Source organism: Chelonoidis abingdonii, chromosome 13, assembly GCF_003597395.2.
Source record: "Chelonoidis abingdonii isolate Lonesome George chromosome 13, CheloAbing_2.0, whole genome shotgun sequence".
Taxonomy (NCBI): domain Eukaryota; kingdom Metazoa; phylum Chordata; order Testudines; family Testudinidae; genus Chelonoidis; species Chelonoidis abingdonii.
Genome location: NC_133781.1, coordinates 29,126,245 through 29,147,781, shown reverse-complemented (window position 1 = coordinate 29,147,781; position 21,537 = coordinate 29,126,245). Strand labels below are relative to the sequence as shown.

The 21,537-nt window shown below is 49.4% G+C and overlaps 1 protein-coding gene across 1 annotated transcript; it reads right to left on the bottom strand.

Moving 5' to 3' along the window:
* Nucleotides 1-15,080: 15,080 nt before the first annotated feature.
* Nucleotides 15,081-19,619, bottom strand: SSTR2 (somatostatin receptor 2). The gene is made up of 2 exons (XM_032797252.2): nucleotides 19,485-19,619; nucleotides 15,081-17,796 (listed from the first exon to the last, which is right to left on the bottom strand). The coding sequence occupies exon 2, from the start codon at nucleotides 17,711-17,713 to the stop codon at nucleotides 16,598-16,600; it is 1,116 nt and encodes a 371-aa protein (XP_032653143.1). The 5' UTR covers nucleotides 17,714-17,796; nucleotides 19,485-19,619; the 3' UTR covers nucleotides 15,081-16,597.
* Between the last annotated feature and the right edge of the window lie 1,918 nt (nucleotides 19,620-21,537).

Sequence of the window (21,537 nt, the reverse complement as noted above, 5' to 3'; positions counted from 1 at the left end):
GGCAGAAATATGAGAAGATCTGCTTTAGTCAAACCCAAGTTATGAAGCTCAATACACGGGTAACGGGCTGAAATTTAATGGCCTATGATATACAGGAGGTGAAATAGTCCCTACTGACCTTCAGTTCTATGAACCTATGAAGGTGTTTGTGTGTCTAACTTCAGGATCAGGTCCTAAATATGGGCTTAGATGATGGTTGCATAAAAAAAAAATTCACAATCTGTCCCTACATGTGAAATGAATTGTGATAGTTTGTCTTCAGCCTTTTGAAATGACTCTATGATAGAGTTTCTGGAGTATATTTGTTTGCAGCGTGGATGGGGTCCCAGGGTAGGTGAGGTGATATCTTTTATTGGACCAACTTCTGTTTCTGAAAGGCACAAACTTTCGAGATTCACAGAGCTCTTCTTCGGGTCTGGAGAAGATAACCGGTGAGTGTCACAGCTGAGTTATGAATTTAAGTTCCCAGGCTCCTCCTTTGAAGGTGTTGTGGAGTATAGTTGGGTTTGTTTTCTAACTGAGACTGTATATGATCATACATATTCCAAACACGAGCTAAAGGAACAGGTAAATGTGTGAAATCTGCTCTGGGGGGAGCCCTTCCAGCTGTTAACTTCCTATCCTGGATAGTTCATCTCACTGTCCTGAAGATGCCACTCTTGCTCCATTTATGGGCACCTTAAATCACTCCTGGTAGTGTGGGCGGACTCTGAATGCTCTGTTCAGTTTAGAGCAAGGATGGATGATTGGATCTAATCCTTCATGCATGAAATGCACAGAATCTCCCTTAAAGCTAAGCCAGTTGTGATGGGCTGTGGAAAATGGGAAAGGCATCTCAAAGTGCAGTATTCTAAGCTGTACCAGAAACACAATTCCCACTCCCTTACTCCACAAAATCTGCTGCTTTCAGACCATCACCATCAAAAACCAGGTAATCTGTGAGGATTACCTGAAGGTTAGGAGGCACTGGGACTCCACTGTGTATTTCCCATCCTGTTTTTGGTTAGTTGTTGCTTGAAGGCCATTTGCCCTAGATACAAAACAATCCTAGCAGCCTGTGGATGCTCAGCAAGCTGAATTAACCTCCCTTGTGTCTTCAGTGGAAGGTTTCAGGATGAATTTGCAACTTGAGTGACATAAGTTAACACTAATGATATCTAGTATCCTGCAACCTCCAGACTCCGCCCCCTACCCCGTGGCAAAAGACTGGGACTGCATGTGCTTGGAGATATGTTATCTGTGGACCATAAGCAAACCGTTCAAAAAATTGATTTGGGCTCAGGTACTAGGCCTTATATTCCTTCCTTCATTCTCACTTTGCACTATTTGCTTAGTAGCTGGAACATCTGTGCTCTTGTAAACAGTGAAACTGAAAACCTAGGTTGCCCATCGCATAGGGGTGAGCCTGGTTTGCCAGCCAGCAAGCTTAGAACTGAACGTGGACCCTCTGGTTGGAGTCTATTATTTCCACGTATTACTCTCTTTCTAGACCATTTGTTTCTGGTGGTTATAAATTTAATAAATTAAAGGACTTTGACTTATGCAGGCCAGTAAATCAACACTACTATTGAACAACAGAACACTGCATGTCTGTTTCATTACATGCAGATACTTCAGCTGTCAATGGAGACTGGAACCCAGTATTTCAAGCACCAAGAAGGACCCATATGTCTTTTAGCAATAAGTAGTAGGATGACCAGATGTCCTGATTTTTATAGGGACAGTCCCAATTTTTGGGTCTTTTCCTTATATAGGCTCCTATTACCACCCACCCCATCCCAATTTTTCACACTTGCTGTCTGGTCATCCTAATAAGTAGTCAGCTTTTATAACTGTTGGGGCCAGACAGTGGAAGGAGACATGGTTACATACCAAATCAGTATCTAAGAGAGTCACTTCCAAAATTGTACAGTGAATTAAAAGGAAAGGATATGCTAAAATTAAGGGTTTCTCCTCCCCTGCCTTTAAATACAAAGTGGCCCCTTCTGTATCTCAAATAACCAATCAGATCGAGGAAAGCAAGAGTTACAGCTTTGGATTTAACTCTGTCCTCTGTAAATATGTACACTATGAACGTTGCCAAATATGCACTTGCACAGTAGGATAACGTTTGCCACGCTAAAGAAGGCTTTCCACAGAACGATTGTTAAGGTGACAGCTTTGCAACAATACACTGCTCTCAGGTATGAGCAAATATTGTGTGAGCATAAAGTACCTGGCTGTGTGTTAGTTTATTTTTGCCCTTTTTTTCCCCAAACAAGAATTGCTCACCCCCAAACCACATATTTCAAGAACTGCAGCACAGAAATATTTGAATAGAATGAGAACATCTGAAATGCTGCAAAGACCCAATGAAACCAGCCTGCTCTAATAACTGCTCAGTTTGCAAGAGCTTCCCAGGACAGTTACTGGATTACACTTTGTTACAAAGGCTTAACACCTCCTGACCAAGCAGAAAGGTGTCTGATTTGTCAGATTTCATATATATGAGTCTGCTTGGAAGAAACCTCTAGAGCTACTGCACATATATTCTAGTTAAATGAATGCATCTCTTCAGCAGGTAGTATTGTCTGCCCCAGGAATATTACATGATGTAACAATATGTATGCAAAGTGCTTTCCCACAGGTGCATCCTCACAGATTACCTGGTTTTTGATGGTGATGGTCTGAAAGCAGCAGATTTTGTGGAGTAAGGGAGTGGGAATTGGAAGGAAGCATGCTGTAGAAGCACTCAGTTTCCTAATGCTCTTTTTTCCTCACCATGGCAAAAGAGCAAACTCCACTTGAACCTAATGGGCCTTGCTTCTGTCTTGTGGTGAGAGAACAGAACCTCTGGAGAGATGCCCCTGCTATGATATTAGGGTCCAAACTTTGGTGCAGTGTCAAGAAAGATCAAAATTTCATAGCTGTCTTGTGATGGAAGAAACCAACCTTCTCCTGAACCTTGCGGACATTCAGTTCTGGCTCTGATCTAGACTTTGCAGCTTAGACTGATCTGACAATCGTTTCACTTCAGTGGCTTTATTCTCTCCAAGACTTCTTACAGGCATTGGTGCAGAGCATTACTTCATTATCAACACTCTCTGACTGCAGAACTAGCTGTTCTTCAATAAGTCATAGAAAGTTACTGCAGTTGTAAATAAATTGGCCTTTATGCATTTCCCTGGTAATACAGTATGTCTCTCATGCAGGCACACACTCTTTTTTCCAACGGATGAGCTTCCCCGTGACTGTAATGTTACAATAGTTTGTAGATGAAAAGAAGTCTTAGCACCACTTGCTTGTAGGTGACATGCGTGGGCCTGCTTAATATTCATAAATGTGCTCTTGTTATACCATACCTTGCTTCATTCAGAGATGAACCATCCAAGGGTCGGTCCCGGAGCTGGTTTTGTTCAATATCTTCATTAATGATCTGGAGGATGGCGTGGACTGCAGTCTCAGCAAGTTTGCAGATGACACTGAACTGGGAGGAGTGGTAGATACGCTGGAGGGCAGGGATAGGATACAGCGGGACCTAGACAAATTAGAGGATTAGGCCAAAGGAAACTTGATGAGGTTCAGCAAGGACAAGTGCAGAGTCCTACACTTCGGATGGAAGAATCCCATTCACTGCTACAGACTGGGGACTGAATGGCTAGGCTGCAGTTCTGCAGAAAAGGACCTGGGGGTACAGTGGACGAGAAGCTGGATATGCGTCGACAGTGTGCCCTTGTTGCCAAGAAGGCTAACGACATTTTGGGCTGTATAAGTAGGGGCACTGCCAGCAGATCGAGGGATGTGATCATCTCCCTCTATTCGACGTTGGCAAGGCCTCATCTGGAGTTCTGTGTCCAGTTTTGGGCCCCACACTACAAGAAGGATGTGGAAAAATTGGAAAGAGTCCAGCGGAGGGCAACAAAAACAATTAGGGGGCTGAAGCACATGACTTATGAGGAGAGGCTGAGGGAACTGGGATTGTTTAGCCTGCAGAAGAGAAGAGTGAGGGGGATTTGATAGCTGCTTTCAACTACCTGAAAGGGGGTTCCAAAGAGGATGGAGTTCATSTGTTCTCAGTGGTAGCACATGACAGAACAAGGAGTAAGTGTCTCAAGTTGCAGTGGGGGAGGTTTAGGTTGGATATTAGGAAACACTATTTCACTAGGCAGGTGGTGAAGCACTGGACTGGGTTACCTAGGGAGGTGGTGGACTCTCCTTCCTTAGAGGTTTTTAAGGTCGGGCTTGACAAAGCCCTGGCTGGGATGATTTAGTTGGGAATTTGGTCCTGTTTTGAGCAGGGGGTTGGACTAGATGACCTCTTGAGGTCCTTTCCAGCCCTGGTAGTCTATGTTCTATGATTTACCATGTTGTGTGCCAGCTGTACCCTTTCCCTGTAGGGAGCACTTGAAGGCTGATAAACAGGGATGCAGAGAACTGGCCACTTGGGCATCTCTTTCCTTGAAGGCCAGTAACTCTGTTCTCAAGGATCAAAATTTCTTAGGAGAAGATTTCAGATCTGTCTGTGCTCTGTGTGTTTGCGTCATCCAGGTTTCCAGAACCAGTGACTCTCAGAGTATTCGCTTGCTGGTGAGCCTTGGGATATGTCATGGCATTCCCAGTGCTAAACTGGTCCAATTGCAATAATCTCTCTAACGATTAGAGCTGGTTGAAAAATGTTTAATAGGAAAAAAACGTTCTCAGAGTTTTTTTGTTGGATTTTTTTGTTTTAAATCTCAAGCACACTCTGCTGCTCCAAAACAGCCCAAGAATGTGTTTATTTTGAAAAGCCAGATTTTCAACCAGTTTTGCTATAGATGATTTGATTAAAACTGCAGGAATTTCTATTGTTTCATGCAATACCTTTTTTGGGCGTTACCATAGGAACTGGCAAACTGGCTCAGATCCAAGGTCTAGCTAGCCCTGAAACCTGCCACTGACAGTTGCCAGTGCCAGATGCTTCAGGAGAAGGTGCAAGAAGCCCTCCATGAGGCACAGGTGGAATAATAACCATACCATCCCCCAAGAAGGTTTCGTCCTAATCGTTAGAGTGGCTGAAGCCTGAGGTTTTATCTCCTTTCCTTTTTTGGGGGGCGGGGAGCATCATATTAGGGCCGCAGGTTTGTCACAGTGCAGAAAACGTCATGGATACCATGATTTCTCTGTTTCTGTGACTTCCTGCGGGAAGGCTTTAGGTGAGTCACCAGCCCAGTGTGGAGGGGAGGTCCTGGGTTGGGGGGGTTGGAGTGAGTCCATCCCACAGTGGTGGCTTCTATGTCCCCCAGGTCTGGGCCTGACTCATTGTTCTGGGTGTTGTGACCTGGCACACGGAGGCACAGCACCGCTTACTCGAATTTGACACAGACACTTGCCTTCCTTCCTCTCACCAAACATGACACTCTGTCCATGTCTGGCATGAGGTGAGGGGCAGGCTCACTCTCCAGCCCTCCTGCCCCCACCCCGCCCCCTGGGACCCCTCTCTTCACCAGCCAGGATGAGGGTGGCAGAACCAGGCCAGAGGGTGCTGCTGCAGGTGGTCAGTGCCCCCTCATTTGTCAGGGCACTTTTTTTTTTTAACAGACATCACAGAGCAGTCACTAAGCCCGGGACTCTTACTAAATTTACCATTTTCGATTTAAAGAATGCTGCGACAAATTTCCAGCCCCAATTATTTGAACTGGACATTCTTATTCTCCAGGGTTGTGTCACATTGAAGGCCGATTGCATCCTTCCAGCATTCGGTAGCTATTAAACCACCACTCACCCATCCATTTATCTCCCTGATTAATTCAGCAACAACAAAATGAATGGGAGTCTAGATTTGGGCAGGCTGGAAATTCAGCTTTTCATAGCAGTTGAGAGGGGAACAAAATTCCAGTTTCCCTCCCACCCCCCTGCACACACCCACATGCCATGCTTCATGAACATCAGTGAGTGGCCTGGTGACAGTCAGCTAGATAACACTTCAGCCTGGTCTCTTCCAAAGAGCGTAAGGGTGTTAGGTGCCCAAATCACTTTTGTGGGAGTGAGGCCCACAACTCTTTGTCTCCTCAATTCATTTCAAGGCACTGGATTCACCTATAGCGTGAAGCGTTCTCCAAGCCGTTCACACTCTGAGTCTTATTGCAGTGGAATCTTCACTGCAGGACTGAACTGCGGCAGAGGCTGGATTCTGGTAAATGTTTCACAAGCGGAATTTCCCTGCTCGCTTCATCCCTGTAGTTACGAGCTACATCCTGCCACTTTCACTCACCTCGCTTGGTAGCTTGCTCTGTATTCCATCCCGGAGATGGATTTCCATAGGGCTGCTTGAGGAGTGCCCTAGCAGGAGAACAGGAAGCAGGGTCCAACTCCCAGGAGCTGGCATCCCAGTCTTTGGGGGAACAGCAGTGAGGGGAAAACTGTCTGCAGCTGAGATTTATTTAAGTGTGGAGGGGAGAATATTGGAGGGAGGGAAGCTTGGAGGTGACATGAGCTGAACTTCCACCCCCAAATACATCCTCTTAGGTTTGTCTCGAATCCACGGTGTATACAGGGTGACCAGATGTCCCAATTTTATAGGGACAGTCCCGATATTTGGGGCTTTGTCTTATATAGGCGCCTATTACCCCCCCCCCCTCAATTTTTCATATTTGCTGTCTGGTCAGCATAGGTGTTTCAGTCCCTGTTCTGGTGCTTTGGCCAAGGGGGATGGAGGGGAAGAGATGTCTGCAGCTGGAGGGACTGTTCCAGAGGGGTTATTTTCACCTCCTGCCACTGCTTTCCCTGACCCTTCAGTTAATCATATAGACTCATCCTTTGCAAGGAGTTTACAAAATGTAACTGATGCACGTACATCCTTGCATGGGCTACATGGACTTTGGATCTTACTCTCTCCATGGGGCAGGTGGGCAGAGCTGCTGCTCCAGCTCCCTGCTGGCCAGAGTGACCCAGCCAAAGGGGGGAGGGATGTAGTAGGTTTCCTGGTGGCGCAGACCCAACGTGTATATATAGCTGCCCCTGGCAATCTGGGAGGAATCGACTCAGAGGGTGTTTGAGTCACAGCGCCTTCTGGTGCTACTCCATAGAATATCAGGGTTGGAAGGAACCTCAGGAGATCATCTAGTCCCACCCCTTGCTCAAAGTAGGACAAATCCCCAGGTTGTTGGTTTTTTTACCCCAGTTCTCTAAATGGCTCCCTCAAGGATTAAAGTCACAACCTTCGGTTTAGCAGGCCAATGCTCAAACCATTGAGCTACTAGTGCACTGTATGCCCCATCCTGTGCTCAGGGCTGGGCCTACCACCCCAATCTCCCCCCGAGGTAAAATTTGATCCCTTCTTATAATCGAGAAAATAACATTAATTCATGACTTTTTTGGGGGAAGGGGACAGAAACTGTATTAACTGCCCCCACCCCCCCAACCAGCTTTCAGCTTCCATGTGTACAGCCAGGATACGAGACACCCTCTCCCTTTGCAAAGGCGTTGGTTTCACATTCAGACCCCTATACGCAAAAGACTGCCAAAGAGAAACGATAAGCCAGTAAAGTCACTTTACTTCTGGTGTTACAGCTGGTATCACAACCAACACACACATACATCGCATAGAGAACGTAAATGGATAGCTGGTGGGGGCTGAGGGATACAAGTTTCGTTCTGAGTGAAAGAAGGTTTCCCTGCCCTTACTCGGCAGAGATGCTAGAGCTGTTATTCCACTGTGTAACTGGCACAAAGGAGAGGATGCTGCATCAGTTACTGCCTAAGTGCTTCTTGCTCCAGAGCATAGTCCAGCTGAAGTCCAGTGGACCTGTTTCTCCCAGCCAGGATTGCAGAGCTGGGTCCAAAGGCAACATGGATTAATTGGAACGGCACAAGGAGGGTCTGACCGTCGCACACATGCAGGGGTGGACTCATACACTCGGAACAGCAGCAAAATAGAAGGGTACAAAATGTCCAAGTGTCTCATCGCCACAACAACAATAATAAAATGTGTTGCTATGTACTGTATATACACCCCTTCTCTCCTCTCCACCAGCCCCACAGCTAGAATGGGGAGGAATCACTGCAGCAGTCGGCTTTCTGAGACTCTGTCAGAGCTTTTTCTCCTTGGAACAGGGGATGTATGTCCTCAAGCCAATGTAAACCCAGCGGACTTGCTCCTGCTCTCCCTGACACTGGAGTGAATCGGCAGTCAATGAGAATGTGGGCCCAGGGAATCAAAGAACCATAGGGATGAAGCAAGGGGATTGGTCATTGTCATCGGCTGTCCTTTGGGTAGAGAATGACAGCTCAGGTTAAAATAATAGGCTAGGCACACTGGATTTAGAGCCTAATTCTGCCAGACCCTTCCCTCTGACTTAAGGGCCTGATCTAAAACCCATTGAACATGGTGACAAACAGGTGTAACCTGTTTGGCTTCGTAGTTACTCCTGATTTACACTGGATTAAAGAAGGGGAGAGCCAGAGCCTTTGTCTGATTAGGGGACTTTACTCCTTGAGTGACTCGGGTTATGCTTCAGGGGGACTGAGAAGATAAAACAGGTACTAAGTGCATGGCGGGGCAGCAGAAGTGCCAAAGCAAGTGCACTGACCTTTCGGAATGATGCACGCAGGAAAGCACACATCATCCACCTGAACTTGCCCCTCTTGTAACGGCCGGCCCTGATTTCTCAACTACGCTGTAGTCCCACGGGGCTGCAGCCCAGAGGTGGAGCTGAATTCTCCACGATTCCAAAGCTCCTAGGGCCACTGCATTGCTCTGCTAGTGCCTGCAGGGACCTTTCTGTGGTGAAACACACAAAGTATTTCTAACATTGTCCATGGGAAATGGCTGAGTGAGGGGTAGTTCAGGTATCGCCACCTTCTGGGAGCCATTTTGTTCCCAAACTATTAACCTGTGTGAAGCTACTATATTCAAGCGGATTGCAAAAGGGCTGTACCAGGAAACAAGAGGTTAGCACCACCTCCTCTTGCAGAAGACAAAGGATGCAAAAATAGGTGCTTGGCAGACATTGAAGGGAATTTGGGGCATCACACCTCACATTTGCTACCTGAGGACTGGCCTGGATCTCAGGCTGAGTTTTCTGCTGCAGCTACTTCTGTTTCCTTCTTTTACTGCCTTGTTATAAAACTGATCACTTTTAGACCAAGGCCTTCCTGACTGTAACAGGATACATACATACATACATATTGTTCCCAGTTGAATCATTATATGGATGATCCTTCAAATAAACCACAGCTATGGTGTGAGACATGGAGGGGCAACTTGCGTGAGATCACAGCATGGGTGACCTTGGGCATGTAACTCTTGCTGCTGCATGTGCTAATCTTGGTAGAGAACAAGCTTAAAATGAGTGGACAGGGACTTTGTTCTCTGCAACAGTGTGGAGGAGCTTTTTACCTCCACAGGGCAGAGGAGAGGACACTGACATAGCAAGGGGATTCCATTGACTGGTGCTGGAAATCAGTCTCCTCCAATTTGCACCCCTCAGGCAAATCTCTAGGAAAACCTTCCGGAAACGGAAGTAACCAGGCAACAGAGCAGGGTGTAATTGAGGCACAGCTCTGCTACGCTTGCCTAGTGTCCGAGTGAGGTCACTTGTGCTAGGTTCTGCGTTTGAGTGCTGCATTGCTGGGCTTAGGAACTATTGAACCAGCATGATGAGCCCTTGGGGTGAGGGAGAGGCAGAGGTGGTGCTCAAGCGACCTCACTCAGCCAAGGAGGTGGGTAGGTGGCACTCAGTGGGCTCATCCTCAACCAGGGCAAGTGCTCCCAATGTGGGGCCTGGGAAAACCTGGGTGGTTTGGGATCCCACAGGGTCCCACCCAGATAAACCAATAACCAAACACGCAAGTTTTAAGGCTAGTTTTGACCTCTGGGCCTATACCATACATGGAAGCGAGTTCGGGGGATGATGGGTCCCCCCATCAATGATAGGGAACTGAGAAAGACCAGAGCAGAGAGGTAGGGCCTGGAGAATCAGGGAGAGGCATCAGGAAGGTGACATTGACCTGGCTGAAGATGCCAAGTGCCACTTCTCCCCGGTGGGATTATTAGCACCCGCCTGGCTAAGTGAAATGGAGACCTTGCACTATGACTAACAAAGGAGGGGGCATGCAGGTTCCCTCTCTCGCTTACCAAGGCTTTATCCTGCCACGTGCTGAGTGCCCTCGCCCACCAATAAGCGGCACTCAGCACCTTGCTTAGCTACTCTAGCACCTACTGGACGGCTGTCTGTCCTTCTGTCCTTCTTGAATCGAAAATGCTGCACCTCTCGCAACATGCTCGCCCACATGAAGCTCCTCATGGCTTAACTGCAATTGCGTCAACCCCCGGGGTGTTTCAGGGACCTGTCCTATCATGTCACTCAACCCCTCTGCCTCGGTTTCCCCTCCCTCTGAAACCCAGGGCTAATGAGCGTTACCTCCCTGGCATGGCAGGGCCTGGTTAATGTTCAGAGAGCACTTTGGAGTGGCAGCACACCGTGCAAGGGTTAAGAGTCCATGACCCAAAACCCAACCGCCCCCAGTCGTGCAACTGCAGAGAGCAGAGCACCCAGCGACGCCTGGGGGATGAGAGGGGTCAGCCCTGGGTGGACAGGCCACTATTCTCGCTGCTCTGAAATGTTTGGGAAGTCGTGGCTCCGCCGTGACATCACCATGGAGATGGGCAGCGATGCTTTTGCTCAAACAAAGCTCCACCTCCCCTTCAACTTAGGGAGGGATGCCGAGGCTGGGAAGGCAAAGAGAAGTCACTGAGTTCAGGGGCCCGATCCTGCTGGGAGCTGAGCATGCCTGACTCCTGTGATGTTAATGGGCCTGATCCTGGGAGAGGCTCTGAGGTGCTTCTCAGCAGTTCAGAGGGTCAGGCCCTGGAGAAAGGGCCAGTAGACTGAAGAGAATGGCCAGGAGGATTTTCTGAGCCTTTGGCTCCTGCAGGGAGGAGTAAGGGGGAGAGGTCTCTCCCAGTGGCTATCGATTAATTCTGGGAAGACCCACAGCCTGTGCTATGCAGGAGGTCAAACTAGAGGAACACAGTCATCTCTTCTGGCTTTGGAATCTCTGAATCTTCCCTGCAAAACCCAGGTGGATTTGCTAATCTCAGGGCAAAAGAGGAAGGTCTGTGGCTTTTTCTAATAGTGATTCGTTGGTGCTGTGAGCTCATCGGGGCTCTGAGCGCGCCGGGCACTGTACGTATGCACACAGCACAAATGGAGGGTCCCTGCCCTGAAGAGCAAAACCATGTTACCTTTGCCCAATCATAAATCCCTCTTTTTTGAAAAGAATCCTGCAGTGCCCACAAGCCCCTTCTCAATGGGCTGGCCAGCTCCTGGAGCCCGATGCTGCCGTCGGACCGGCAGTTCCATTCTCCCCTCAGTAGACTGGCAACCCCACGGTAACCAAACCCGCTTGTGCTGCCCAGCATTCCCGACGAGAACCAACGGGCACTCACCGGCAACCCCACGATAACCAAACCCACGTGTGCTGCCCAGCATTCCCAACAATAAACAAAGCAACGCATGCAGCACAGCACTCACAAGCAACCCTACAATAAACAAAGCACCTATAACCAAATAGGAGTGCAGGATTGGGCCCATGCTGGATAGGAGAAAGAAACCACCATTGGGAAGGATGGCGTTAGTGGTTCCCTCGCTGCTTCCCAATATACTTGGGGATGCGGTAGCAAAGCACAATAAACCTCAACTAGAACCGAGAGGAGTTTTAATTTACCTCATTAATGAGCCCTGGGGGAAGTGCAATGTGTGAAATAACACCACCACCTCCCCCCCGCAAGCCGACACACGACTGCCAAAATCAACACACCTGCTGTAAATCTCCTGGTTAATCTCACTTGCTGGGGGCACACCAGGCTTTTCCGTCAGGACAAATTCCCTTGAAAATCAAGTGGGTAAGACACATCAGCGATGGAACTGCTGTTGCTTAATTGCAAGCATGTGCCATGGCAGAATCTTTTTGGAAAGAATTTGAAGGAAGTCAAACCAGCTGTCTCCCTAGGCAGCAAAAATTCCCTCGGGATAGACTAAACAGGTGACTTTAGGGTCCCGGATCAGGCCCAAACAATTTCATGGACAGTTTCTCTTGCCTCAGGTGTGTCTGGGGGGACAAACGGAGCTTCATTAATTCATGCTCATTAAGGCCCAACCTTTTAAAAAGTGGGACCTCAGTTCTTGGGGCCAGGCTGACTTTCAGCACCCAGTGACATCAGCTGCAGCTGTGGGTGCTCAGCCCTTCTGAAAGCCAGGAGCAAGTGGGGACCCCAGAAAAATGAACCCCTCACCCCCAACAGAGCCCTCTTCTGGAAAAAGTTGGCCTTAACTGAACAGCTGTTCCCAGGAGCAGAAGCTCAGCTGCATCGTTTGTACAGCATGAAGTAGCCAAACATTTAACTTCCCAAAAAGTTTTGCTCTTAGACTAGATTTCTGGGCACACGTTACAACTAGCCAACTCTGTCCATCTCCTTCCCTTTTCTGCCACTCGGCGCACATCCACACCAGCAAGCTGCATGGGTTTAACCCTGAGGTGCGATTTTAAACCAAACAGGTGCTAATGGCCACGGGTATGCTCCTATTTTAGTTAAAACCAGGAGGCTCATTTTGGATTGGACTAAGTCAACCAGAAGCAGGTGTAAACAAAGCCACTGTAAGTCCCGTTGACACTAAAAGAAGCGAGTTCCCACCAATTCCACTGATTCTTTTAAAAAACGAAAGAAGTCAAAGAGGTCCCATTTCTGCATGTAGACAGGGCTCAGTGCTGCTACACAACACAAGCGGCCAGCAGGCTCCAGGATAAAGCTGCGCAGTAGGTTTCTGCGGGAGAAGTCCTGCAAATATTCATCAGGAGAGAGATGTTGAAGCAGACCTCTCTCTCCCCACCGCTACTTTCTTTCCATACATATAACTCCCACGCTACCCACGAGATATTCAGTACCTCCAACTGAGCTGGTGCCCTGCCAACGCTGTAACACTAAACCTGCATCTAACACAGGGCTCCCGGCTGCATCAAGCCTGGCAATCACGACACCATATTTCATTTTAATGTGACATGTTCCTCTGGTTTTTAATCCCCGGAGCATCAATAGTATATTTTATTTTTTGTTGTTGCAAAGCCTTGGTTAATATTTACTTCCTCTTTATAAAAATGGCATATAGCAGCATACCTCAGACAGCCCAGAGATAAAACAGGGTCCTTGCCACCTGGCCAGCAACAAGCTAAAGGCTGCGGGGGTGTGTTTGTGTGTGTGTGTGAAATATCTTGTTCTCTGTCCTGTGTTTGAAAAGACAGCTGGGGCAAGGGGGAGATATTGCTTACACGCGTGAGCCCAGATGTCAATTACCCCCTCTGAAAGCAATGGGGTTGCATATCGGTAACTGAGGGCAGAGTTTCATGCCTGAACAGGTGTTAAATGTAAATTTAACAGAGCGGAGAGGGGAATATAACAAGATTCTGGTTCAAAACAAATGAAGGGCACATTCATCTGATGGAAGCGACTGTGCAAAACTCTGCTTTACACCAGCAGAACGCTAACCTAGCTAGTTAGCACCCAGGTGCTAGATCCTCCTCGTGTAGCTACTGACCCCAGTGTAAATGGTTCCTAGGCTGGCTGAGGAGCTCTGTCCACCCGGCTGCACTGATTTTGCATGTTGTAAATGACCGTGCCCAGGGGGAATCAAGGGGTGGGGTTCTAGGGAATACGGCCTGCAGCACTGAATGCCACTTGTGGGCTTTGGAGGCGTGGTGCTAGGTGGAAGGATCAGGGCTGGCTGCAAAGAGAGCGGGGAGAAACCTTGTATTTGAGGCACAGGACTGGGAGTGGGGAGGCTCCCAGCGGGAGCATGGGCACGGCCGCAGCCAAAGTTTTCAAACGATTCCCGCTCAGCTGGGCTGCTTTCACTTTTGAGTGCCCGGCTTGAGGCACGTCAGCACCCAGGGCATGGAGTCAGCCCACTGAGAAACAACGCTGGAAAACACTGGCTTTAACTTCTGCAGCGCTCGGTTTCCTCATCTGTAAAATGGGGCGGGAATCATTTGTAAAGCTTTCAGCCACTAGGGTGACAAGCGTCACCAAAGTGCCTCGGGCTAACTAGAGAACAAGGTGAGAGCTGGAGGGAGGCCTGGCTGTGTACCCGATGAGCTTTCTTCCTCCAGAAAATGTGATTTTACATACTTGCCCTCTAAAATCTATAAGGCTGTAATGCAGACGTCGTTTCTCTAGCAGTCCACAGCACTGGAGAACAAACATTCAGCTCCCCTTGCTGCTTCAAAAGAGGTCACTCCCATCTCCCCAGGGCTTCCTCTTCTCCTGACAGCACCACATCACAAGAGACCAGGTCTAGGTTGCTAATCATACCAGTGCAATTGGAGACCTACTGAGGGTTTAAAGAAAAAAATGTCTGTTCTGTTTTTCCCCCGATCAGACCCCTTAAGCCACAGGGTTTCCCTATTGGCAGGGTTTCCCTATTCCCTAAAGTCACTCTGACAGAGTGGATTGGCGGCGAGGAGCAGATCTGATTAGCATCAGTAGATTTCTCTACAGGTGAACCCAGCAATTACCATTTGCTCTAGCCTCCAGCATGTGATCCTCGCTGACCCAGCTGACGTATTTACATCTATCGCCATAGGATCTTGGCACCATGGCTCCAGACTCCCCCAAGCACTTTACAGCTGCCTTCACAGGTGTGGAGAAGCTGTGCTCTGCTTTCAGAAGAGAGTTAGGCTAGATTTACATCACTGTAACTGACAAGAAAATTTGGCCCGGCAGTATCACAGCTCATTTCCCCCAGAATCTGAACCCACCCCTCCATTCTCCAATGGTAACTAAATTTTAGAACCAAGCACACACCAACCCTGCCTGGCATCTGTCAGTATTTTAGACAGAGCTGTCAAATGTCCCTTAGCCTCTCACTTGGTACCTTCTTTAGACAACATCTGCGGCATCAGAAACATCCACGCTCAGAGCAATGGCAAAGTAAAGCATCCACCTTGTCTTGCTAGCCAGCCTTCGCCAGGAACATCAACCGAAAACATGCACATGGGACTTAAAGGTCTCGCTGAGCAGCCAGAGAGAGAGAGCCAATGGATTCAATACAGCCTTAGAGAGAGAGAGAGAGAGTGTGTGTATGTGTGTTTGTGTAATAACACCACACAAAGCACACATACACCTCAGCAATATTCCAGTAGCTGTTTCAGTCCCAGCATCATGAACACTAGAACTGAACGGCACTCAGAATCTGTGTGTGTCTCTGCAGATTAAAAACTTGCAGGTACTTTCCATGGAAAGGATGCTGCTACTAATCTCTGATGCCTCTCAGTCAGCCGCTCGCTAAAAGTCCCTGCCATATTCTACTAGAGGAAAACAACAGAAAAGCAACGGCTGTGTGACTATGGGGACCCACCACTAGCCCAGGACTGAAGATGGCCATGCCTCCCTTTGGAGCAGTGTTTATAGTTCATTTCGGGTGGAAGAAGGGAAACAGTATACATTTGAGGGAGAGGAGAAAAGCTTTTTTATGGCAAGTTGATTTAAGCGAGGGGGTGTGGGGAGGGAAGGTGGCTATATTTGAAGCTGCTCTAAGGTCTGGGAAGTGAGAAGTAATGCTGGATAGATGGACTGGTGGGCAGAGTCCAGGTCAAGTGATCAAAGGTGCACCACAAATATAACTGCTCACGTATGTATCTGACTGCAGAATGTGTATATAAACTGAGATTTTCCAGGCTGCCTCAAGGCATCAATTTTAATGGGAATTGGGTTCCAAATCTCTTAGGAGTCTATCTGTCCAGCCTCTCTCTCTCTCGCTCACACACACACTGTACTGGGGCTGGGATATTTTCTTTCTGCTGTGGTTTCTTTCATTCTGATCTGTTGCTTCTCCGGTGGCAGGAAAAGCAACTTGTAAACAAATACAGTAACAGTCTAATAAAACTAGGGGAGCTTCAGGAGATTCATTCTTAAAAAAATAAAATTTTACTAGCTGGGTAATAAAATGAAATATTCTTCATGTCCTAGTGGAGGATCTCAGTGTGTGTGCGCTCTGATTCTTAAGACTGCTCGCTTGCTCGCGCTCGCTCTCTCCCTTTCTCTCTCTCATTTTCAGCTAAGTCTCCTGATTTGCAAAGAAACAGACATGAATAGCTCTGTTTAGACATATGTGATCTATGCTGTATGGAGCATGTTGGTATGTGTAACCAAGTCCAGCAGAAATGCCTCAGTTACACATGTGCAACTCTATTGAATTTGCCCATTTACATGGGTATGGTTAGAGATGTGTGAATGTGTTCTGTATGTCCAAACACATCCCTGGGGGTAACACCAGTGCAACCAATGCAGTTGCAGCAGGAATGAATTTGGCCCATGACCTCATGTTATATGTTTAAACACAGGTGTGTGTGTCTGTTCCATGTATGAAGTTGTATTTGAGCAGCATCTTTCTGAATACTCAAAACCAACCTGCCTTCTGCTGAGAGACTACTCCTGGCACAGGCTCCCATCCCTGCATCACCATCCCCTAAGACAAGCAACAAAGACCAAGTACTCTTGACCTGACTTGCTATGTGCTACTGCCATATAAAGGAGTGGGGAGGAGGAGGAAAGAGGACAGCTGAGAAGGGCAATCCTGGAGTCCTCTCAGATGCTTGTCTGAAGGTCACCATTGAGCAGAGTCCTTTGAGTTTCCGTGGTCTCATTTAGCCTGGATTTGTCCTGCTTGCTGTCGCTCCTGTCTGCATCATCCATGCCACTGACCTTCACCAGGCAGAGAACGTTCTGAAAGCTCTTCTTAAAGTTGTCGGACAAAAAGGCGTAGAGGATGGGGTTAGCACAGCTGTTGGCATAGGTGAGAACCACGACGAAATCAAACATACCCTTCAGGAAGGGTGTGGGAGTGATGAAGACGGAGACGGAGGAGACGTTAAATATGTAGAAGGGAAGCCAGCAGAAGATGAAGACTGCCACTACGATGGAGACCATCCTGGTGACTTTCTTTTCTGATTTTTTCCTCTTGGAGGAGCCCACTCTGATCCCGGAGGACTTGACTTTGATAATGATGAACAAGTAGCAAAGGCAGATAATGGCGAGGGGCACCAGGAAGCCCAGAATGAAGGTATAGATGATGAACCCTGTGTACCATGCGCTGGACTTGCCTGGCCAGATGATGGTGCAGCTACTCCTTCCATGGGTGTGTTGGATCCCAGCATAAATCATGATGGGCATAATGACTAGAAGGGAAATGCCCCACACGGCCACGTTGATCATCTTGGCCGTTCTGGGCCTTCTCCACTTGGCGGATTTGATGGGGTGGACTACAGCCAGATACCTGTCAATGCTCATGACGGTCAGGCAGAAGATGCTGGTGAACTGGTTGATCCCGTCCACTGTCATGACAATCCGGCAGATGGCTCTGCCAAAGGGCCAGTGAACCAGAGCCACCTGCATGGCCAGGAATGGCAGCCCCAGCATGAAAAGCTCATCTGCAATGGCCAGGTTCAGGATGTAGATGTTGGTGATGGTCTTCATCTTGGCATAGCGGAGGATGACGTAGATCACCAGTGTGTTGCCGCACAGGCCTATGATGCACACCCCAAAGTAGATGAAAGTAAGGATGGCGTTGCTGGTCAGATCAAAATGCTGGCCCGTAGTGTTCTGGGAGGCGTTGGCAGACATCTCCGTGGAGAAGTTGTCGAACTGGGAGGCTGAGGAGAACCAGAACTCGGTGACGTTGGGCAGCTCGTAGCCCAGATCCATGGTGCCGTTGTTCAAGGGGCAGGTAAAACTCAGATGAAATGAGTTCTCATCTTTCTTTGTTTACGGGAGTGGGGCAGAGAAATCTAAAAATCAAACACAACAAAACAAGAATAAAGAAGCGCATTCGTTATTGCTTAAGCCTCCTGCTTCAGGGCTTAAGACAACTTCTTGCTGGTGGGGTGGGGGTCAGGGGTCGTTGGGGGGAATGTTCCCTGGAGACAGTTTCTCCCATGACTACCGCTTGCAGTTTTTCTTTACCTGCCTCTGAAACCTGTGTCCTATTTAGGAGGCTGACCTAGCTAGACCACTGGTCTCAGACAGGTTAGAAATTTCTTCCTTCTTTCCTGTTGTTTTTGTAACATCTAAATATTACTGGCCAAACCCCATCCTGAGGAAAACCCATTGACGGCAGTAGAGTTACCCCAGGAATGATTTTGGCTTGGCAAATCAAATACAGTAGTAGCATGGACGAGCTTCAGTTCAATGAAACCAACTAAATGTGCCAGCAGTTTTTCTGATGACTCAGGAGCTAAGAGGGAACTGTTGCTGCAACCTGTTCCCGTGGAAAACCTGTTCTGCACCCTTTCGAATGCTCAGGAAAACACAAGCACCAAGGCAAATCGTTTTAGTTTTTTACAAGTACCCTGAACAATCTTGCACGTTTTCTAATTGCTCTTCCTCTCCATTCCCCGCCTCTGCCCCATCCCATCCTATCGAACTCCCACAGACAGTCCTCTCTAGCAGCAACTTCTGCACAGCCTGGCTAAAGCTGTCTGCTGCTCAGTCCAAGCATGAGCCCCTTGCTAGGCTCATGTGCATTTGCTCCAGCTGCGCTGTGGCAGGAGCAATGGGACGCTCCTGGATGTCTTAATTGGCACCTTTTAGCAGAAGGGCCACTGCTGTCAGAGAAGCCCCTCCTGGCTCCTATCACTCCAGGCTTCTCCGGTGCAGATCCCCGGGAACGGGGCTCCAAAGGGGTAGAGGGCTGAGCCCCCGCTGGGCTTGGCTGAGGGAGGGAGGGGTTTTTCCCTGCCTTGGGCACTGGCTCCTACCTCGCCTTGGGCAGGGGATTAGTGGGGAGAGGCGGAGGGTAAGAAAAGCCGGGGGGGAGGGATGAGAGGGAATGAGACCTGATGCCTGGCGGGGGGGACGGGATGAGCTCGCTGGGGGGCATCTCCTTGCCCGAGCCGCTGCTGAGACCAGAGGAGGGGGCAAGCCTCAAAGGGTGAGAGAAGCCTCACAGGGTTCAGTGAAGATGGAGGGAGAAGAATGGAAAAGGTGGGAGGGGGCACAGAAAAAATTGAAAACAAGCCCCCCCCCGTCACCCCCGCAATCCACACATGCAGTTTCCCCTCCACCCCCACCAGGAGCAAGTGACTCTGCAAACTCCCCCAGCTCCTGATAGCAAACCGAGACCCATTCCCTAAACTGCCCTCCCATATCCCTGAGCTGTTCCCCCAAACCAGAGCCCCCCTCCCGCAGCTAGTCACAGGCTCCTGAGCAGGGAAAGAGCAGCCCAGCCGGCCAGGCCCCCTCTCCCCCTTTGCACCAAGCCAGGCTGTCCCTGGCTCCAAACAATCGGGGGGGCTGTTTCTCGGGAGCCCCCTCAGAGAGCAGCAGCCAAGCCTGGATCTCAGCCCTGCCTTGCAGCCTCTCCCAGAGCAGGTCCCAGAGCTGCCTTCCCCCTCCAGAAGTTTTCACCTGCTGCAAGTCTCCCATGCAGGTGTGGGGTCTGGCTGCCCCAGCCCCGCTCCCCTTCGAGCTCACTCACATCCGTCTGGTCCTGGGGGGCGTTTCGCCTGCCGCAGCCCCAGCTCAGCTTTGCCCTGCTTTGCAGGGAGGGAATCCAACTCTTGCTGCTCAGGGAGACGGGAGCTCGGCGGCTGCCTGCCGGGATGAGGCGCCCGCAGCCGGCTTCGGGCTCGCACCCAGGTGGAGCTAACGCCGCAGGAGCATCTCCCGAGCGCTCCCCCAGCAGCAGAGGCGAAGAGAGACCCTGTCCTCCCCTGACCCGCGCACAGCGGCTGCGTCATGCACAGGGCTGCTCGCTTTGCACCAGTGCACCGGCTCTGTGCCGGGGGTGGGGGGAGCAGCTCCTCTGAGCAGGGGGCTGAGCTTTGCAGCAAGCAGCCTCCTCCCCTGATGCAGAAGGGAAGGGGGCAGGTTTGCCGCGCGGGCGCGGAGGGAGGAAAATCCCTCGGCTCTGCACGGGGGTTTAACAGGCAGGGCTGGCATGTCCCTGCACGGGGGAGGTGATGCCAAAGTGGCATACAATAATGCTAGCGCAGCTGCCGCGCAGCGTGTGCATCTCACAGCGGGTGGTGTGCTCCTGCCCAGACCCAGCTGCATTCTTGGGAGGAGGATGACAAGCGGGGGGGACGGATGCAGGGTGAGTTGATCTGGACCTGGGGAACTAAAGGGTTGTCCCCCTCCCCATGTGGCCATAACACAAAGAGAGGGGGAGGGGAATGCAGCTCTGGCTCCTGTGCCTCAAATTCAAGCCGCTTTTAAAATCAATTTTCTCTCCAACACCATTATCGCCCCCACAACAAGCCCAGCGTCCAATAAACCAGCCGCATTCCTCTGAGCTATGGTTTAATCTGCACAATTCTGCCCCCAAAGAAGGAATTTGTTCCAAGCAATCGCTGAGCAGCTAGAGCACCTGGCAAGCTGCTGAAGCGCAGAGGTGGTTGGTTTTATTGGGGGACGGGAGGTGAGGGGGCTAAGAGAGACGCAGGGCTGCAGAAAGGGAAGGTATCAGGGAGAGACACATGCACCAAAAACAGGGGAAGGATGGGGTGGAAGGGCCTCAAATGAGAGGCCCACCCAAGTAGGGAGCTAGGTTTCCCCTGCAACAGGCACATGTGAGGATGGGCGATAAGGCTGCAGCCGGCGCAGGTTGGATTTCCCAAGCAGGCTCTGTTCAGAGTGCAGCAGGTTGGGTTTCTCCATTATCTACACTAGTATGGCTTCATCTCCCCCTGGACAGAGCTGGCCCATCTTGCAAACTCATCATTGTAGTATATATCCAGTTCTCAAGAACTTCTATTCCCGGGAGCGTCCTGCAGCACACGCTGTTTATTTGTAAAGCTGAGTCAATGGGGAGTGTAAAAAAGAGAATTTAGCATCAATTTCACGATGGAAACTGGAACTGGCAAAACCCTTAAACAGGTGAGCACCAGGCTGGCGTGGAGCAAGGCAGTGTGGTTGGGTGAAGGTGGAGAAACATGCATGAAGGAGAGTGAGATTTTTTCAGGATAGGTTTTTAAATATGAACCATTTAAGGGAGAGTGAATCTCATCAACTTTCTCTACTTCTCTGTGTTGGGGTTTTTAGTTTCACTAGTTCAGGCTCTTTGGTCAGAAAACAGTGTTGTCTGTTTCTAAAGGACTTTTCCCTGATCTGAGCAAACTGGGATCGGAAGGAAAAGGCCTCTGAAAAGAGCATATATTGTTTAGCCACGGGAAAGCCATCAGGCCTGATGCTCCTTTCCATCCTGACTTGCTTTCCTTTGGGTGTGGTTAGTGCAGGGACTGAAACAAACCAAAGCTCCTGAGCCAGTTGATTCCCTTCTGTGTGACACAAGGAAAGGGCCCAGCCTTGCATGCATGCTCATGTGACTTGTCCTCGCTCACTGCAGCAGACATGCTGACTTCAGCACGACACTTTGTGGGTATAGAGGATGCAAGATCCGGCACTGAATCACTTACCCTCCTTGTTCCTCGACTTTCACCTCTGTCGAGTTCTCTCCCTTGAAACGAGTGTTGTGACACTTCATTTCTTTTAATTATTGCTTCCAGATTTATTTGAGGCCAGCGACATGA

Coding starts and splice junctions, on each gene's coding strand:
- SSTR2 (XM_032797252.2), bottom strand. CDS start 17,713: ATGGATCTGGGCTACGAGCTGCCCAACGTCACCGAGTTCTGGTTCTCC.